At 49.6% G+C, this 20,600-nt stretch overlaps 1 protein-coding gene across 1 annotated transcript in view; it reads left to right on the forward strand.

The window, feature by feature from the left end:
* FAM78B (family with sequence similarity 78 member B) overlaps positions 1-20,108 on the forward strand; it is an 80,713-nt gene extending 60,605 nt beyond the window's left edge. The window contains exon 2 of the mRNA XM_043567822.1: positions 18,619-20,108. Within this exon, the coding sequence (XP_043423757.1) occupies positions 18,619-19,141 (523 nt within the window). The 3' untranslated portion in view covers positions 19,142-20,108. The remainder of the gene's footprint in view (positions 1-18,618) is intronic.
* Positions 20,109-20,600: the final 492 nt, after the last annotated feature.

Consider the following 20,600-nt stretch of genomic DNA (forward strand, 5'->3'; position numbering starts at 1 on the left):
CCCTCTCTCTTTTTTCCCCTCCTCCCATATGCCCATCTGTTTCCTAAATTCCCCATATGAGTGAAATCATGGTCTTTGTCTTTCTCTGACTGACTTATTTTGCTTCGCATAATATACTTTAGCTCCATCCACATCGTTGCACACGGCAAGATTTTGTTCTCTTTGATGGTTGAGTAAGAGTCCATATATATATATATATATATATCCATTCATCAGTCGATGGACATTCGGGGTCTCTCCATAGTTTAGCCATTGTTGCTAATGCCTCTGTAAGCATCGGGGGGCATATACCCCTTTGAATCTGTACTTTTGTTTCCCTTGGGTAAATACCTAGTAGTGCAGTTGTGAGATTGTGGGGTAGTCACATTTCCAAGTTCTTGAGGAACCTGCACACTGTTCTCCAGAGCGGCTGCACCAGTTTGCATTCCCACCAACAGCGCAAGAGGGTTCCTGTCTCCCCTCGTTCTTGGCCCCGCTTGATGTTCAAGTCATCTGAAGTCATTCAGCAGTACCTCGGGTATCCTCTCTGCCCGGGCCCCGCCTTGAGCCCATCACTCATGCCGCTTCCTCCTCTGCCACCCATTCTTCACCTGGGATTCCACGCGGGGTGTGTTCAAATCCCTCATTACCCCGGGCTGGTTCGTTCACCCCCCCAAACCCCAGTCCCGTGGGACAGTGCTACTTCCAACCTCGTTGGGCGGTTGTGACCATTGATAAGTAGCGTGCGAAGTGCGGGGAACGATGCCCACACAGAGCAAGCCCTCAATCCGCATTGGCCGTCACCATTGTCACCACCTGCTCCTATCCTCAGCTGGCGTCCATGCTTCTTCTATGTCCCCTAGGGTGACATGGCTTTGTCCCCAAATATCCCACACCATATTGAAGTGATCTGCCTCTAAGGCTGTCATTCCCTGGCGGGGGGGGGGGGGGGGGCGTGTCTTCATTCTTGGTGTCCCCTGCACTAAGGACAGTACCAGGCACATGGCAAGTGCTCGAGAAATCATGGAACCAATTTAAAATGAGCCATAACTCTGAGGTGGCTTTCCTTTATTATTGATTCTGATTGTGGAGACATTCCCTTCAGTGGGGCTGGGATGTAGCCTTTGAAGGAAGGACTAAGCTGTGATGCTGGAAAGCTCTTACCCCATTGTCTTCATCGACATAGCCTCCTCCTTTGGCCCATGGCACATACTTCCCGTGTGACTTACTTTTCAGCCCAGTGTTCCTGTTGAATAAGGGGTCGGTTTCGGTGGCTGGGCATCGCTGTGCCCGTCCAGGGGCTGGGCCATTTCCGGCATCGCTGAATGGGCAGATGGCTGGATGCTCCTGGCTTGGAAAAGAGAGCATGCTCTCCAAGGCTGTATGCTCAGGAGCCCCAAGAAGTGGTGCATGAGGGATAGGACTTGCTGCCCCCCGGTCTTCATGTTGACATCTTTCAACCCTCATGAGTGCATGGGGTCAGAACGTGGGTGTTGGGGACAGTAGGGCCTGGGAGGGCCAGGAGGAGCCTTGTATAACTGACCTTGGTATGAACCTTTATATGTTGAAAGAGCTACTTCTGCAAGTGGCCATTACCAGCTTCCTGTCTGGCTTTCCATCCCTGCCTCTGCCGTTGGGATTGACACGGGCTGCCAGGGGGGGCCAAGTGCCCCGTGCGGCTCAGGAACTGTGTGAACCAAGTATCCCTGAATCCCTGCAGCACGGTTGACCACGGGGCTCCGGCCCACGGGGAAAAGCTGCTGTTCGACCCCCACCAAAGTGATGTTAACGGAGCCCCCCTGCCTCCCAGAGAGCCCCCTCCTGCAGAGTCCAGGGGCACCTGTGTATCCCTTGGACACCTGGAGGGCAGGTGTGGCCCCACCGCAGGGACACGGGCAACACGGGCCCCTCCGTGGAGCCCTCTCCTACTTCCTGGTCCATTTCCTAGCCGGCTGGGCACTCGGGACACTCCAACTGCACCCCTTCAGGAGGCAGCATCCACCCCTCCTGGGAGCCTCAGGACAGACCATCCCTCACGCTGCTCCTCCAAAACCTTAAATTCAATCAGTCCCTCTCAGGGGGTTCCTACCGGGTTTCTTTCATCTCCTAGAGCCCTTGGCCCTCTTCCTGCCCACCCCGCCCTGCTCCTCCTCCTTCCCTCTCAGGCAGTCGACATCGCCACTCCGTCTCCAACACCTTCCATCCTTCTGCCTCTTCTGCAGACCTTCACCCCTCACATGTCCCTGAAACACCACTGTGTGCCACAGTGTGGCAGGTACTCGGTCTGTCGTAGTAACCAGAGTCTGCATGTTCGAACCCACCTGAAGACACGGACGTTAAACCATGAAAACGCTCATACATGTGTAATTGCAAATGGTGATGTGTTGTATGAAATCAGAAAAAGAACAGAGTTCTGTGGCAGAAACCTAGTTTAATTCAGCGTCGGGGAAGGGAGGATGAGTGCAGATCAGGAAAGGTCCCAGAGGAGGTACTACTTGCACTTAGAGCTAAGGTTATTCAGAGTTACCCAAGTAAATAATGGGGAAAAGTGCTTTCCAGGCAGCATGTGCCAAGGTCCTGGGGCAGGGAAGAGTCGGCATGTTTCAGGACTATAAGGGAAGCTGGTGGGGGTGGAGCGCCAGGGGGAGGGTCAGAGACAAGATTAGGCAGGGTGAGTGGGCAAAGTGAGGGGTTTGGGATTCATTCTCCTTGTCATGGGAAGAGTTGTAAACCGGGGAAGGCGCCAAGCCAGCATCTGCCTCGTCTGCCTCTACATTTGGGTGGCTAAGTCACCAGCAGTCAGGTGAGCTGAAATGGTCACGAAGCACTTCCCGGAGGACCGCGGGGTGGAAAGGGCTTGGCCAGAGCTGGATGTCCCTCGATGAAGCCCGGAAATTGCAATGGGCATAAAAAAAACCTAGCATTCCACACACTTGCCATGGAACCTGCACCGTGGCTCCGTCAGGGGGCATCATTTTACAGCTCAGGCCACCCAGGCCGAGGACAGCCAGGGTGTAGCTCACGAGGGCCGTGCAGCTGAGTGACAGGCCAGGATGCAGGCCTGGGTCTTCTGACAAGTACAGTGCTTTTTCTGACCCGCCAGCAGGGTCTGCAGAGGAGGGAGAGTCCCTTGGCAAGAGAGTTAGGACCAAGGGGAACACGGCATGTGGATGGATGTCGGTGCTCCTTCTGGTTCACACAGCTTTGATGGGCTCCCAAAGACAGGAAGAGTCCTAAAGCTCCCGATTTCAACTTCACATCTAAAGAGTGTGAGGTTCCAGAGGTTTCTGTTGTGAGTCAGCTCTCCTGCTGGCTCTCAGGCTGATGCCAGAATCTTCAGAGAGGACATGATCCATCCAGGGGCAAGAGCCAGTCCCCCGGGTGTTTGATGGAGGTGACCAACAGCTTAAGCGGCATCGGCTCAAACCGCCCGCAGCCTGGACCCCACCATGGGGGAGACTCCCTTCGGTGCCACCTTCCCCAGAGCACAGGACACAATGGCCAACACGCACTCTTCATGAATCAACTTTGTTTCTAAGCATGAGCATCGAGTGTTCTGAAAAGGGAATTAGGAGGACAATGCCTTTCACAATAGCATCAAAAAGAATACGATACCAAGAAACAGGTGCCCTCTGGCATCTCCAACACCCCAGAAACTTTCTCCGGCCTGAGCGCACTCCTCACCTCCCTCTTTGCATTGAAGCTATTTGTGTAGCCCTTACACCTGCCAGGAGCCAAGCCAAGGCCATCTTCGTGTCCCCTCCCCCCATATGGGCTTGGAGGTGGAAGGACTTCAAAAAGAAGGTGTTAAAGGATTTCATCCCTGAGCAGGGAGAGCAGATCGGGAGGCACAGATCAATAATGTAACTTTTTAAAATTGAAAACACAACATGGTCACGTGGGAGGCAGGCACCCAGTTTAAGGGGAAGACTGTGGGGTCTCTCCTGGGTCTAAATCCCATCTCAGCCACTTCCCAGCTGGGGGAATACAGACAAGTTCCTTAACTTCTCCGTCCGGGAGGCTGCCTGGGGCCGGCAGGGTTAGTTAGCAACGCCTCCTTCACAAGGAGGTTATGAAGACCGAATGAGCTGAATCACAGCACCGAGCATGGTGTCTGGAGCATGGAAGGAGCTTGAGAACTCTCCATCTCTGGAGAGCTGAGTATTGAAATTTGGGCCAAGAGGTGACCGCTCAGATGTGAATCCTGGCTCCATGGTTGCCCAGCTGCCTGATCCCGGTGTGACTTCATCTCTCTGTCTCAGTTTCCTCCTTTGCAAAGCGGGGTGGTACCACCGGCCATCTGGTAGTGTTGTTGCAGATTAGAGGAGGGCGGGTGTGCGGAGGATGTCCCTGGTGATAGCCGAGGGGGTCAGTCCACCTGGACCGAGCGCACATGGCCGGGCGGGGGGAGCACTTAGATGTCCCTGGACGTTTTAGGACCTCTCTGTCCCTCTCGCTTGGCAATACCCATGCGAACTCCTCTGTGCTCACAAACGTGTCCACATCCACTTCCTTGCAGACAGGCGTCCCTTCTGTGTGTGAAGCGGGGCACCTGCCTAATAAACCATTTTCATGGCCGTGTCACCAGGCTGAGGTGTCGGCAGCCTCATGTTGCCTGCCCCCCCCCCCCCCCCCGCTTAGCTGGTGCGGGTAACTCCCCACATCTGCCCGGCTCAGCGTGCAGTGAAATGTGGCGTGTGAAGAACACACAGCGGAAAGTTAATGAAAACAATAAACTCTGATTTTAAGAGTCTGTACCGCTCGCCCACACCATTTCGGTCCTCAACCTCGTCCCTTCCGTGGACCTGTGTCTGCATCCCTCCTCCGTTTAGCTTCATGAGCCTAACCCTTCCACCCACCCACCCCCCTGACCCCTGCTTGGGTATTATTTGGCAGGAGCTCGGATGTCCTTGAAGAAGAAGCCGATGTCTTTGGCAACTGGGAGAAGGGGCACGGGCATGTCCGCGTTCCCCACCTTCCCGCCTGCATCCTGCCCAGTGCTGGTGAGAGGTGACCACTCCCAGCAGCTGGACGGAGAACCAGTGCTTTGGGAGGGTGGGGGAGAGGGAATCGGGCTGGGCACTCAGCTCAGTACCGCCTGCCAACAGCCTTGGGTTCTGAGCCACAAGTGGGCCCAGGTGCTGGGAAGTCAGGTTCAGACCAGGTTGGCCACCTTTGTGACTTTGCCAAATGCTTTAACCTGAGCCTCAGTTCCCTATTTGGGGGCGGGGGGGGAAAGTCAAGGGGAGTAACTCGTGCCTCCTTTGAGGTGCTGTGTCAAGTGTTTAGTAGAATGCTGGACACACAGTGAGTCCCCAGGAAATATCAGCCATTAATAGCGGTATTAATAACATCTGACTTTCCGGAGTCCCCTCTGTCTGCCGTGACTTCCACCTCATCACCACAGCTGTTTTGCTCAGTCTGGTTCCTCTGGTCTTATTCTTGATCCAATAAATAGACCTTTGACTTCACTTTCTGGTTTCCAGACTGTAGGCCCCATAAGACCACTCGGGCCAAGCAGCCTTCACCCTAGACCCTGCACTGATACTCCCCCCTCCCCCGCCCACCCCGAACCCACTCCTGAGTCTCGCTCTTGGCTTGGTGACCCAGACCAAGGTCTCTCAGACTCTTCCCTGATCTGTTGGTCTTTCTACTTAACTCCCCAGGTCTGGTCCCCCAAAGCAGCCTGAGCCCTGTGGGCCATTCTGTTCGGCTAGCTATGGCAGGGGGTGGGGAGGACAGGAGTGGGAAGGGGCGATCTCTCTTCCCCAGGCTGGGATCAGTGAGGCTCAGACAGCTCTGGACTTGGTGGTGCCCCCGTATTCCTGCTCAGACGCTTGTGCCCAGAAGCCCTGCCGTGGTTCATTCATTCAGTTGGTAAATATCTAGTTACTTCCTATCCGTAGTGCAGAAGATTTAGCAATCATGTCATTACTAGTATCTCCTTGACCTCGAGAAATTGTCCCCCTTGATGATTCCCAAACCAGATAGGAAAGAATCATAACCACTGTCTAGGCCACAGATAGGAAGAGCTCTGAATTGTGGCCCCGGCCTCCATCAGCATTAGGTCCAGATGTCAGGGTGGGGTGGCAGAGAGGCTGTCTCCTTTTCGGGGCTGCCTGGGGCCCCCTGCCAGCCGTCCTCAGCGTTCATCGTCTCCATCAGATGCATGCGTCATCATTGGATCCGGCCCCCAGAAAACTGGTTGCGTCTTTACAAACAACAGCAAAGGCTGCAGATGTTCTGTGTAAAAGTCAGCGAGACCACACAGCATGCCAGGCTGTCAGTTCACCGGGACTGGCAGGGTGGGAAGACCCCAACGCGTCCTCCCCCAGGGATCCACTGGGAGACTCCAAACTAGGAATCTCACTTGAATAACACAAAAAGAAACAAGCGAGCCACACTTTCTCCCGGTCCGTGACACAACAGCAGGAGGGACAAAAGCAAAGGGGGGGGGGGTGCTCACAGGGTCAGAGGCTTTTCGCTGTCACAGCAGCCGCAGGGTTCTAGATTGTAGGAGCCCCCGGGAAGGCCTGGCTTGGGGCTGGGACCAGGCGGGGTGAAGAGGCCATGGCTCCTCGCACCCCGAATGCATAGGTTGGCAGTGTGGTAACCTGCAGATCAGAATCCCCCCGTCAGGAGCTGCAGGTGGTGCGGGAGACTCAATCAGGAGGACTCAGGGACCCTAGAGAGGAGAAGTGAATGGGGACCAAAGTCCGGCTTACATCCAGGGCAGCCGTCTGAGTGCCCAGGGTCTGTGGAGCCCAAAGAAAGCCAGCTGTGTGGGGTCCTGTGTTCTGGGAGGAGCAGCTCATTTCTGGGGAGAACACCCACTGTATTTCTGTCTTCAGAAATCAGACTTCCTCCCTCTGAGGCCCCCCCCTCTGAAAACCCCACCGGCCAGCAGAGCGAGTGCCTCCATGTGACAGCACTGTCCAGGAGCTCTGCTCCGAGGCCCTGGAAGAGTTCAGAGGGACCAGGTGGTGGTGTCGGGGAGGGGGAGGCATGGGCTGCACACTCTAGCCATGGAAGCCAACTGAATCCTCTGAGTCCCCTAGAGGCCAGACAAATGATGGACAAGAGGAGGAGGAGAGTGGATACGTGTTGTTTCCCTCTCATTTTGGGATTTCGCTACTACAGATAGATTTTAATTAAAATTAAGAAAGGCGTTATTGAATGGACACCCCAAAATGGTAAAAGTCGTTATCTATGATGGGGCCTCTGGGTGGCTCAGCTGGCTAGGCATCTGACTCTTGATTTCAGCTCAGGTCATGATCTCAGGGTCATGGGATTGAGCCCCATGTCACACTCTGTGCTGGGCACGGAGCCTATTTAAGATTCTCTGTCTCTGCCCCTCCGCAGCTCAGGAACACATGCACCCTCTCTCACTCTCTCTAAAAGAAGAAGGAAAGAAAAAGAGTAGTAATCGATGATCATGGGACTATGGGCATTTCCCTTTATTTTTGTTTTGCCTACGTTCTCACTTAAAAAATCATTCGTTTGTATTTGTTCTGTAATCGAAAGTGAGGAGTTACTTCACAGGGTTGCACATCATGAATGTGAAGCACACAGCACCCCCTCCAGGCTGTGTCCTTGGAGCAGCCTCTGGGAGATGGAGGAAGGACCCTCATTTGGAGGACAGGAGGGTGTGGGGAGCCTCTGAGTGCAAGTAGGCTGTGAGCCCCTGGAGGCTGGGCATGGACCCCTGCCGTGCCTAGCTCAGAGGGCGTGATGCTCCCTAGGGACACAGTCTGGCCCTGCATGCCTGGCCCACGGGTGTGAGTGAGGACATTCGGTGTTTAAGGCGGCCCTGGCCTGCACCTGTCTGTGGGGAAGGCCGCTTCGCTCCAAGAAGCCCAGAATTGGTGTCGGAGGCGAGCCATCCTCAGACGTGACCCGGAAAACTGGCCACTGACCCAAGACTTCAGGCTTGTCAAATATGAACAAGCCAGCAGAGGCCTCTGGGAACCCAGCTGGAACAGGGGGTCTGCGGGAGAGACTGACCTCCAAGTGGTGAAGGGTAGATACGTAACGAGAAGGCGTCTCCAATGCTACAGAAACCCAATCAAAACAGAGCATGAATGCGGCGGCAACAGAAGCCTTTCGCTTAAACATGGAGCCTCTCCCAACACGGATGGCTCTTTAAAAACACTGGAAATGGTCTTTTCTGCTGTGGGAAAAAAAAATGCTTCGTTGTGTGCCAAGAAAAAAGGATGTGGTCAGAAAGGAAGGGGCGGAAGAGGAGGTGGGCGGCTTCTCAGAGTCTGACATAAACAGTGCAGAATGAGGAAAGACCTAATTTTAAAACTTACTCTGTAATCATGGTGCAAACCATCTGAGAATCGGGACCCGTGCCAGGGCCGGGACTGGGACTGGTGTCTCAACAGGCTGAGAGGCTGCCTAGAGGCAGTGGGCGTCTGGACCCACCAGGTGACGTAGGGCATTGGCTCTGAACCCCTGCCTCCCCCACCTCTCACCGCAGCTTTCTTCGCAGCCCTGAGCCCTGCCCCCACCCGCTCCTGGAAAGGGGCTTCTCTCCATTCTCTCCTCTCCCTTAACTCACTCGCCATGGGCTGTGACTTCAAGCTCCTCACGTGGAAGGGCTCCGGGGAAGCAGAGGTGCCGGGCGCTGCCTTTGCCAAGTCAGAAGTGACACTGAGCAGGAGGCTCTCCGGGATGTGGGTGCACTGCTCTTCCCAGCACTAGACGGGGAAAAGTCTGAATCCTCAGGAAACACGGCATTCTCTTTAACTTTCCACCTTCCCAAGTGGTGACGCCATAGGTTCGAGCCATGAAGGTAAAGAGAGAAGGCAGGAGCCCCTTCCCACCATCAAAGGGCAGTAAAGTTAACAGCAGCCAGTCTCCTGTAAGAGCAGGTTCAACCAGGTGGAGAGATCACAGACTCAGAGCAGTGCCTGTGATAAGGTCAGGGCTGAAACGCAGCCCTGGAGCTAGAGTAGGGTCTCGGAGGTCCCCAGTCCAACCCTGTGTTTGGTTGGTGAATTTCGGAGAGATCCGGGGCCCTGGGAAGGAACCTGGATGGCTAGGGAGGAGGCACCTGGGGAGGGCGGAGGGTGTCTGTTTAGCAGTTGTGTAAAAAATGTTTCACTATTGGTGACAGCGGCATCTGTCAGCTGATATCACCCATGACTATTATCATTATTTTTCAGAACGCTTGGACCACTAATTTGGTACCAGGGCATCATTGCGAGGAAAGCATGTGATTTTGAATCAGATGCCGGAATCGCAACTCAGCTCTGCCCATCGCTAGCTGTGTGACCCCTGAGCAAGTTCCCTATTGTGTAACGGAAGGTAGAATGGTACCCACTTCACGAGACCGATATAAGAAGTGGGTACAGAGCTATTTCCGGGAGCACTTTGTAAATGTTAAGGCTGAACAGATGTGAGTAAAAGAAAATTTTGAATTAGAGCTGTCCAGAGTTCCAAAGCCACGGGGCTCCAGATCTCCCACCTCCACCTGTCCCCAGTATTCGTGGGATCCAAGGTAGGAGCACAAACGAAGGCCTATATACCATATTTCTAAATAGTAGTTTTAATTCTAAGTCAACATACGGAAAGCTGAGGGTGTAAGTCAGACTGGCAGTGCTAAATCACATCGCTTCTGTCCTCTTACCTTGACAGATACACCTTTCTAACAACGTAGAAAGCGAGGTTCAGATTTAGAATTCTCAGACTCCTCCAAGTTCTGTGCTAGGGTATAGAGGCATAAGAAGATAAGAGCCGGCCCCTAGCTGGCCCCACTCTCCTTCCCACCCTGGCTCTGTACCATATAGAGAGATACGGGCCATCATGGATATGCATGTAGACACCTAACCACCTAACACACCTGTCCAAACTCCATACATGCCCCCTACAAACAACCATGCTTTGGCTCACACAGGTGGAGTAGACTACCCTTAAGAAGACAGACCAGGAAAAAGGCCTTGCACCAACCCTGGAGGCGAGTGTGGAGCCATATGGGCTGGGAATACTGAGATCCCAGATACCCAGAGCATGGTCTAGAAGAAGGGGCACTGGCTCCAGATGGACACGTCCGCTTAGCCCCACAATGTGAAATGGCATAGCCAGAAGATAGCAGAGTGGGTCTCTTAAAGTGGAGGGCCAGGCAGGAGCTCTTGTCGCCTGGGCTGAGGGACAGCATCATCCTGGATCTCACAGCCTCCCTGGGAGCTTGAAACACCCTTGAAACCACCCATCAATCAGGGGACATCAGTGTCAGCAGTACCCCCCGAATACCTGCCCACTCCCTGCCCTCAAGAATGCTGCTGCTGGCTCCCGATCTCCTTGGTGACCATGGGGCTTCGGGGGGGTGGGGGGAGCAAAGAGGGGCTCCTTCGGGGAGGTTGCTCTGCTCCTCGTGGGCCCTGGGAGAACTGGCTGGGTCCGGGTAGAAACAGGACCTCAACCCAGGGGCCACTTATTTGAATGAAATGCTTCGCACGAGCTTGTTTAAAGAAGATTTGCCTTTTTCTTCTAAAACTGGGCTGCAGAAAGCATGAAGGTTGCAATAATCGATGCTTTCATTATTAGCTCCATTGGCGAGTCCATTAGCTGTGCTCTTTGGGTCAATGACTGATTGTCCAAAATGAAAACACTGTGTTTATCCCGTGAGGAGAGGGTTGTAAGAGAAGGAGGGGAATTGAGATAATAACTAATGTGGGTCTCGTGTGTTATAGTTTCCAAAGCGTCTGCTCACCTGCCATTGCTCTGTGTGATCCTTGTAACGGCTTCGAGATGTAACTTGCCTGGAGTCACTTTCCTTCTCTAATTTGCCTTCCCATTTTACACATGAGGAGCCTGAGGCCGACAGGAGTGTCTTGTCTGAGGCCAGCCAGCTGTTACTTTGGCACTGACACCCAAATCAGTGCTTTCTCCACTCACCACCAAGAAGACCTCAAAGAGAAAAAAATGAGATTGGGGACTCATTGAAGGTTAAGGTTAAGGAGCTTTCCCAGAAGCATGGTGAAGGAGAGAAAGCAGGGTTTGGGGCCAGAAAGACCTGACTTCAAAGCCTGGCACTGCCCTCCCCGGGAGGAGGAGTTTGCACAGTTCACTCTGAGCTTCTGTTCCTTGTGTGTGACCAGGGTACAATAATCCCTGCCTCACATGCTTACTGTCAAGTGTTCGCAGCTGGAAGGGTTGACGGCTGTTGAGTTTCCTTCTTTCCCAACCCTCTCTCTTCCCGCGTCTCGCTTCCTTACTCATATCTGAACTTAAATCTCACTTACTCGCGCCCCATGCCTGACCACACGCCTCACATTCATTATCTCATTTAAGGCTCACACCAAGTGCATCAAGGGAGTCCTATTACTATGCCTAGCTTGGAGATGGAAACTGGCATAAAGAAGGCAAGTGACTTATCTAACTGACACAGCCAGTAGGTGGTAGCACTCAGTTTGCAAGCCGAGGCAACCTGGCTCCAGAAATCCTGCTTTCGGTTCCTCTGCTCGGACAACTCTCCAACTTTGGTACCCAACTTCTTGAAGGAATTACCTGAATTCTCTTTTTTTCCCCTTGTGCTTGTTCATTGCCCCCATAACTCCTTACCGAAAGGCCTCCACCAGCATATCTTCACCGCTGTCTTGATAATAAATCTAATGGTCTTTTTCTTAACCCCACTCTCTCCAGTTCATGTGGCTTTTAACACCGGTGACTTCCTGAAATTCTCTTGACTTTGGAAGTTCATCGTCCCCTTTTGCTGGTCCTTCTGCTTCTTAGTTTCCTCTTTGTCTTCTGGCCATCTGAACGAGCCTCCTAAGGCATCTCCTTCAACTCCAGTGATGCCAATATCACCGTCAGGTCAGCTGACCCTCTCCATGCAGACAGTTGCCAGATTTACACCTCTAGCCCTGACTTTCTCCTAAGCTCTAGACCCAACTTTGCAACCCCACAAAAGCATCGCGTCCCAATTGAAACTCAGTCTCCTCCTACCTTTCACTTCAGACTGTTTCAATACCTAGCTATTCAACAAATAATTTTGAACTCCTTTTTAAAAATTTTTTTTGATGTTTATTTCTTTTTGAGAGGCAGAGTGTGAGAAGGAGAGGGGCAGAGAGAGAGACAAAGAATCTGAGGCAGGCTCCAGGCTCTGAGCTGTTGCACAGAGCCCAACACGGGGCTCGAACCCACAAACTGTGAGATCGTGACCTGAGCTGAAGTTGGATGCTTAACCGACTGAGCCACCCAGGGGCCCCAATTTTGAACTCCTTCCATGTGCCAGGCATTGTTCTAGGTACTGGAGATATGGCAGTGAACACAACATAAGACATACTTTGGGCTTCCATTTGGGGAGTTGGGAGACCATAAGCGAAATAAGTTATATATTATATTAGACAGTGGAGAAAAATAAACCAGAGACATAGGATGAAGAACACTGGGTCGGGAAGTTGCAATTTTAAATATGGTTGACGGGAAAGGTGGCACTGAGAACACGATGCTTGGGCCGGGAATGATGGAGGCAAGGGAGCAAACCTTACAGATCCTGATGGAAGAATGCTTCAGATGAAATGAAGAGTACAAAGGCCATGAGGTGGGAGTTTGCTTGGCATGCTCAGTGAGCAGCACAGAGGCCAGAATGGGCAAGAAGGAGAGAAAAGTTAATGATATACAAGAGGAAATGGAGACCCAGATCATGCAGGGCCACCTAGGTCCTTTTAAGAACATTGACGTTTCCTAAGTAGTTTAGGAGCCGTGGAATCGTTTTGGGCAGAGGAGTGACATAATTTCACGTTTGTTTAACAAGACCACTGTGACTGCCATGTTGAAAATAGACCAGAGCAGCAGAGCAGAAGTATTAGCAAGCAGACTAGTTTAGGACGCTAGTGCAGCAATCCAGGAGAGCCAGCTGTAGCTTGGATCAGGGTAGTGGCGATGGAGGTGATGGATGGGCAGGAGTTGAATTCTAGATAGATATTGATGACATCAACAGGATTTGCCAATAGTTAGTAAGTGGAAGGTGAGAGAGTGGTCAAGAGTGACTCCAGGGTTGTTGGCAGGTGGGCCAGGGATTATATGGAGCCCAGGAGAGCAATCCAGGCTGGAGATAGAAATTTGGAAGTGGTCAGCATGTAGATGGTACTTACAGCCATGAGACTGGATTCACCAAGATGGAAAAGAGAGGAGGGCCAAAGACTGAGACCTGGGGCCCTCCGAAGGTAGAAGGTTGAGACATGAGAACCAGCAAAGGATGGTGAGGAAGAGCTAGCGAGACACAAGGAGAAACGAGAGTTGTGTGTGTGCTCCATGTTCTAACCACCATGTCCTGGGCAAAGACACAAAGACAAACACGACTCCGTCTTCCCTGCCTAATGGAAGAGTCAGAGCTTTGCACCCTGAAATTCCACTGTGGGTGAGTCTGGAGATGGGTGTGGCATGTCAGCCACAGTGAGGCCACACCTTGTTACTTCTGAGAATGATTTTACACACACACACACACACACACACACACACACACCAGTCAACTGTGCTTGGCTCTTCTGAATAATTGTTTGAGTGAATGTTTTACTTTATTCCCTCTTTTGTCTCTGAGAGGCAATCAGTTGCCAAGCCACAGTAGATCTACCTTTGCAGTATCTCTTATATGTGGCCCTTCCTCTCCATTCTCAGCCACCAGCCTAGATGAAAGCTTCACTAAAGATCACCTAGAATGTTGCAAAAGCTCCGGAGTTCCCTCCCTTTGGTTCTCTAATTCTTCTTCATACATCACCTTTCTTCCTGGCTCATCATCTCTCGCTGAAAAGTCCCACCATCCCTGGGACGAAGCCCAGTGCTCAAGCCCATTATTAAAGGCACTTCCTCCCAGACTGACACTGCCTTGCCCAACCAGCCTTGTCTCCACTCTTCCCAGGTGGTCCCTCTGGTTCCTGGACACTCCATGTTCATGCTTAATGCCACACATTTGTCCATGATGGAACCTCCCGCCAAGGTGTGCCCTTCTTTGTTCCTCACAGCTCAAATTCCATTTCCTCCCCAAACCCTCCCCCTATAGCCTGCATGGATGTCCATGTTTCTGACTTCCTGTATCACTCTAAGTCTGTGTCATTAATTTTTGTATGCAGGTGTATTATGGCATGAACAGTCACTAAATACATTTGTAGTCACCAGTTCATTCATTTTATTTGTGTGTGTCTTGTCTGCCTCCCCCTCAACGATAAACATGGTGTTAAACATGGTGCAATTGTAATATTGGAATACATGAATGGTAGATAATAGTTTCTTTTAAGGTGAGGGAAAATATAAAGTATAAAACTGAGATAAAACACTTTGTTATATACAAGCTGTATATAAGACAAGCATGAAAATGATTTAAATAAAATATTCCTTCGACAAAAATGTATTAAGATCTACTATCTGCCAACAATGTGCTAAGTACTAATGATCCAAAAATAAGTCATAATCCCAAGCCTCAAAGAAAGAATAATCTAATGGAGAAAGCAGACACATAAACAAACAATTATAATATAACCTGGGACTTGTAAAGAGCTGGATATATCCAGGAGAGCTTGGAAGAGAAGGCTTCTTGGAGGAGGTGACGCATGTAATGATTCTCAAAAAAGAGTACTTAGGTCCAGTGAGACTTTATTTAGCAGGGGAGAGAGAGCTTCAGGCAGCGGGCACGGCATGAGCAAAAGGAAGAGGGGAAGAACAGCATGGCATGTTAGGGTGGGAAGGCCAGTCCATGGAGAGCCATATATTAAGAAACGTGAATCTTACCATGTAGATGATGCCATTGATGCCCATTCAGAGGAAACTTCGAAGGGTGTAGAAAGGACAGAATCATGTCTGCATGTGGGAACACCAATGCAGCTAAAAGATGAATTTGAAAGGGATTGGGGTTGAATGCAGAGAGGCCCAGCTGTGGCCCCTTACCAGTAGACCAGGTGGGAGATGCTAAGGGTGTGAATTAAATGACGGCAGTGAGAACTGGAGAAAAGGAGATAAATTCAAACATCACGTATGGAGCAAAATTCACAGGATGCAGTGATGCGGTAGCTGAGACAGTCTAGGAAAGAGCATAGGAAGATGGCCCTTATTTCTGGCCTCGAAGACTGGGTGAGTAGTGGGTCGCCCGCTGCAGCAGAGATGGGAGAAGGGGCCAAGTGTATGCTAGAGGTGGTGAGTTCACTTTGACCATGTAGAATTTGAAGCGCCTCAAGCATTCATTTAAAGTAGTTCTCTAAAAGAGAGAGTGACTCCACGGTACTATCACTCCTGAAATTCATCAGGGACTTCTTTGAAAACCATTATCAAACTGGTTTATCAGCTATATAAACCAATCATGCATTGTATAGGCATAACTCTTTTTGGAGGAAAAAAAAAGCCACTACCTTAGAATGTGCATTAGTACCCATTTTTCATAAAAGAAATAAAACTATGATATTTTTGGAAAAGAAACCTACTCCCTATTCACTAGATTTAAGTCATAGTGAATTTTGGCTATTTCCAAAATCAAACCCTCCCTGGGGCTGTGGGAGACAACATGCCTCAGACCCAAAGGATTTCCAATAGAGCAGTGGCCAAAGTCACAGCAATGTGGATGGATGGGGTATGTAGCCTCCCAAGGTCACTGCACCCATTGGCTAAACTCAGCCATGTCCCTTTGTTTCCATGTGATGAATAAGAAGCTTGTTTCTCTATTCCACAGAATCTTCCAAGAAAAGGGTGTCTTCCTTCTCTCCCAAGACAGACACAAGAGTAGAGCCTTATTATGTTATCTCTGTTTGCGGAACATCTGGGACCAAACTAAGCTTTGTAAATTTCTCACTTGACTGACCTCTAGACCCTGGGCTTACGTCTGTTCATGTAGCTCTGGACAGGAAGTTGGGGGCAAAAATAGGAACCATGAAGACCCTATAGACAAAGTATCTTAATCAACCAGCAAGATAGCCAGTCTTTAAAAGGACAGTGTTATAACAGAATCAAAAACCAAATTCCCCAGCCAATGTGCCACAGTTGGCACAGTGTCTAAGTACAGTTTTACACTGCTGAGAATACTTGTCCTCTAGTCCCACAAAACAACCCCAAACAGGTCTCGTCACTGTAACCTAAACAGAGATCAGAGTTGAGGCAACACAGGAAGTAAATGCCTGGTGACTTAACTGTCTCCACACTTTGGCTGGAGGCAAGAAGCTGACTCCAGTCTGGCCATTTCATAAACCCAATAAGCAGATTGGGCTTCACCTGACCTCTGACCTATATATGAATATGTCCTGCTCAAATAACACTCCCTTTTGTACAGTAAGAAATGGCCACAGCATTTTCGGTGAGCTACTCCTTGGCTCAGCTACAACCAGCATGTGCAGCAAAACGGTATCTCTCTGACTTTCTATTTGAGGTCATTTCTTCTTCTTCATTTCTGCCAATCATGATACACTGCAGTTACTCCCGGCAGCTACCAAGGGCATGCAGACAAGAGAAAAGGTTCTTGCAGCTGTGCGCTCACTTCCTCTCCAGGAAGCCACACTGGAAGTGCTGTGGAGGCCAGCCAGAGGCAGTAGTTAGTGTCTCAATGTCCCTGCGTGACAGTAAAAGATGCTGAGACATTTCAGCATCAACTTGACAGTGGAGCTCTCTCTTAAGCCATTTGTATAAAGCCCTGTAGGATCTTCTGTCACTTCATAAGAGGAAGAACTTAGCTGATGAGTGGAGCATCTCTTTTATTTCTTTAATTATTACATTCTTCTGGGGCTCCTGGGTGGCTCAGTGGTTTGAGCATCTAACTCTTGGTTTTGGCTCAGGTCATGATCCCAGGGTTGTGGGATCAAGCCCTGTGTCAGACTCCTCACTGAGCATTGAGCCTGCTTAAGATTCTGTTTCTAGGGGTGCCTGGGTGGTTGGTTGGTTAAGTTGGTTAAGCATCCAACTTCGGCTCAGGTCTTAATCTTGCGGTTTGTGAGTTCGAGCCCCACGTCTGGCTCTGTGCTGATAGCTCAAAGCCTGGAGTCTGCTTCAGGTTCTGTATCCCCCTCTTTCTCTGCCCCTCCCCGACTTGCATTCTGTCTCTCTCTCTCAAAAATAAATAAACATTAAAAAATTTTTTAAAAAAATTCTCTCTCCCTCTGCCTTTCACTAAAAAAAAAAAATCTTCTCATATTACTAAGAATCATTCCTAGTCCCAGCAGTGGATATATGGAGAATGCACACTCAGGCTCTGCCGACTTAATTTCTGCTTCTGTTTGGATTCAATCCAGCTCCCGGTGGCTGCTCTGGGAGCTGCAAGCAGATGGACAGCCAGAGTCCCCTCCACTCTGACTTTCTCCAGAATCATGTAAGGGTACTTGGGGAAGTGATATGGTATAGTGGTCAAAAGCACAAAGTCTGGAGTCAAATAACGCCTAACTCCACCTCTTACAATCTGTAGAACCCACATTATGGGCCTTAACATCTTTAAACCTCTATCCTCTCATGTGTAAAATGGAAATAAAAGTTCATTCATCTTGTGGGATATTTTGAGCATTAACTGAGATAACATAGTTAAAGTACTTAGCACAGTGGTTGAAATAGAGCAGCAATCAATAAGTATCAGCTGTGACAATGATGGCGGTGGTGATGATGATGATGATGAGCTGGGGGAAGAGACATGGGCTAAAGTCAGGGGTACCCAAGAGAAGTAGCAACGTGCCCAGAATGGCAGGTTCGCTAAACTAAGCAATTAATGGGGTGTCTGGGTGGCCCAACCAGTTGAGCATCTGACTCTTGGTTTCAGCTCAGGTCATGATCTCATGACCCGTGGGTCTGGGCCCCACATTGGGCTCTGCATGGCAACGTGAAGGCTGCTTGGGATTCTCTGCCTCCCTTTCTCTCTACACCTCCCGTTCTTGCACTCTCTCTCCCTGGCTCGCTCTCTCTTTCTCTCTCTCTCTCAAACATAAATGAACATTAAAATAATCTTTAAAAAAATAAAATAAAATTAGCAATTAGACTTCCAGTCTGGACCTGAAGTCAATGGGACAATAGCACTTTAGAGACTATGTATGCCAGCCTACAGCACGTTTGCTTTGAGGTGGTTTCCAGAAGGTGACCATTATCTCCTTGTGTGTCAGTTTCTATGTCTGTTTTCCAAGTGCTGGATTGGCCAATGATTGGAATTTAAGCAACCCTCTTTGTTGAGTAGAAATTCTAAGACTGTGATTTTCTGGGAAATTTGTGTAACCCTTAACTCTGCCTCCTTTTGCCCTCCTTTCCACCTGATGCTTCCTTTCAAGTACATCAAACCGTAACCACTTCTTCCCAACCAACAAACCTTGCACACACTCATACTTCCCAAGAAAGTTGTTCTTGCAATGGAATGACTCTAAATAGCTGATTACAATTCCACCATCCCAAGTGGTTGATACCTCTTTGTGGGGCTCACAAATGCCTCTTTGAGCTTCCCATTGCCAGTTAAACCAGCTATGATTTTATTTAACTTTTTGGTATTTTTTTTTAATCTTTGTGTTATTTCGATTTGTCCCTATCTCATCCCAAAGCAGCACAGCATAGAACTTTCTGACCTGAATTCCCCTCTGAGCTTCCCATTTTGACCAAGTTGACTGTGTTAGTAAGTGTTGGGCACCTCTCCATCTTTTGAAAAATTCATACAGCCTCTTCTTTTCTTGTGCATCTCTTCTGCTTTGCCAGGTCAAGCTGGGAACTACCTGACTTGAGGGAAGGGAGAGTAAAAGCCATCAGTGACTCAGATGGGGTGAGCTACCCTTGGTACGGGAACACCACAGAAACTGTGACCCTGGTTGGTCCCACCAACAAGATCTCCAGGTTCTCCGTCAGCATGAATGACAACTTCTACCCAAGTGTGACGTGGGCAGTGCCAGTGAGTGACAGCAATGTGCCACTGCTCACAAGGATCAAGAGGGACCAAAGTTTCACTACCTGGCTGGTGGCCATGAACACCACCACGAAGGAGAAGATCATTCTGCAGACCATCAAGTGGAGGATGAGGGTGGACATTGAGGTGGACCCTCTTCAGCTCTTGGGGCAACGGGCCCGGCTAGTGGGCAGGACTCAGCAGGAGCAGCCCCGGATCCTGAGCCGGATGGAGCCCATCCCCCCTAATGCACTAGTGAAACCCAATGCCAACGATGCCCAGGTCCTCATGTGGAGACCCAAACGAGGGCCACCTCTGGTTGTGATCCCTCCTAAGTAGAAGCAGACTGGCCTGACTGTGTGTGGAGCACATGACGCTGAGACACGCAGTGAGGCTGCCAGGGTGGCAGGAGCCAAACTGAGTTTCTGAGCCAAAGCAGACCTCTCGGTTTGCCAGCCTTTGCAGCCACTTGTGAAGAGTAGGGCTGCTTCTTGGGTGGTAGAACCATAATCCTTAGGAAAATTCCCTTCCTTTTAGGAATAAAGAAATCGCTGATTTGACAGACTTGCTGTGATTACCATGCAAGTAGCCATATTTTGGAGCTGACCAGGATGATTCTTTTATCTGAACTATTGACCATTGCTTTCCTGCGAGATGCAGGGGATGGAAACAAAATTAAACAGTGCCTGTGGCAAATGCTGCTTCCCAACCAATTAGAAGTGGGAGTGAAAACATCCACACCAGGTGTTTGTAAGACAGACAGTCCCACTGTCTGACTGGAGGGTGCTGGGGATGGGGGTGGAATGAAAGTCAGGTGGCGAAGAGAATGGGGAGAGAAAGAAATAAGTTGTTATTACAAATTAATACCTGTGAGTTTATTGGTAGGCCATCAGCTCTTCAACATACTCAGTGGAATGAAAGGCACACTTAAAAAAAAAAAACAAGAGATAGAGTGATATGGGCTCCCTTCTGGAGAGCCTCCTTGGAACTGTCCAAGGTCCTGATGTGCACAGACAGATGGAGACTCTCAATGGTTCCATCTACCCACTTCTTTCCAAAATCTGATCGTTCAGAGTATTCCTTAATCACAATATTTGGATAGATAGTTCCTGTATTCTACAGTAGCTATGATATTTGGGGCCTTTGCCATGTTTTTAGTGAAACCTTAATTGCAATTTTGTTTACAGCTGCCTATTCTGTTCCCCGTTTCCAGCCCTAAATTTACAAAAAGATCATTGTTTCTAAACCATGGAATCCATGTAGAATTTCAAGAACATTTTAACAAATAAGAATACTATTTTCATTCCTTTTGTTTTTTTTTTTCTTTTTAGTTTCTGAATGATGTGAACATACAGAATGCACATATGTATACACATGCACGCATTCAAACATACACGTCAGGATGGAGACAGCATAACTAACACATTTGCCAGCAGTGCCTACCTATGTACTTGTAGCCAAGTACATACGCTTTTTATCTATATATGTTTATTTTAGCTCAATTTCACAGAAGCTCAACTTTAACTGCATGAGCATTTGTGAGAAAGTGCTTCATAATGCTTAACTTCAGAGCTCTTTAATGAAAATATGAGCTGCTCACATTAAGCAAGACTCTATGGCTGAGATCCAACCATCAAGGATGAGAGACCATATTTCCTTTAGCTAGGCCAATCTCAAACATTTTAAAGAGTTTCTAGTCTTTACAGTAAGAATTTTTCCAGCTCTTCTAGCTTCCATCACCCAAATCCCCCAAGCAAAATAATTATAAAACTGCCACAGTGTCATTGTGGATTTTATG

This window comes from Prionailurus bengalensis, chromosome E4 (assembly GCF_016509475.1).
Source record: "Prionailurus bengalensis isolate Pbe53 chromosome E4, Fcat_Pben_1.1_paternal_pri, whole genome shotgun sequence".
NCBI classification, from domain to species: Eukaryota; Metazoa; Chordata; class Mammalia; order Carnivora; family Felidae; genus Prionailurus; species Prionailurus bengalensis.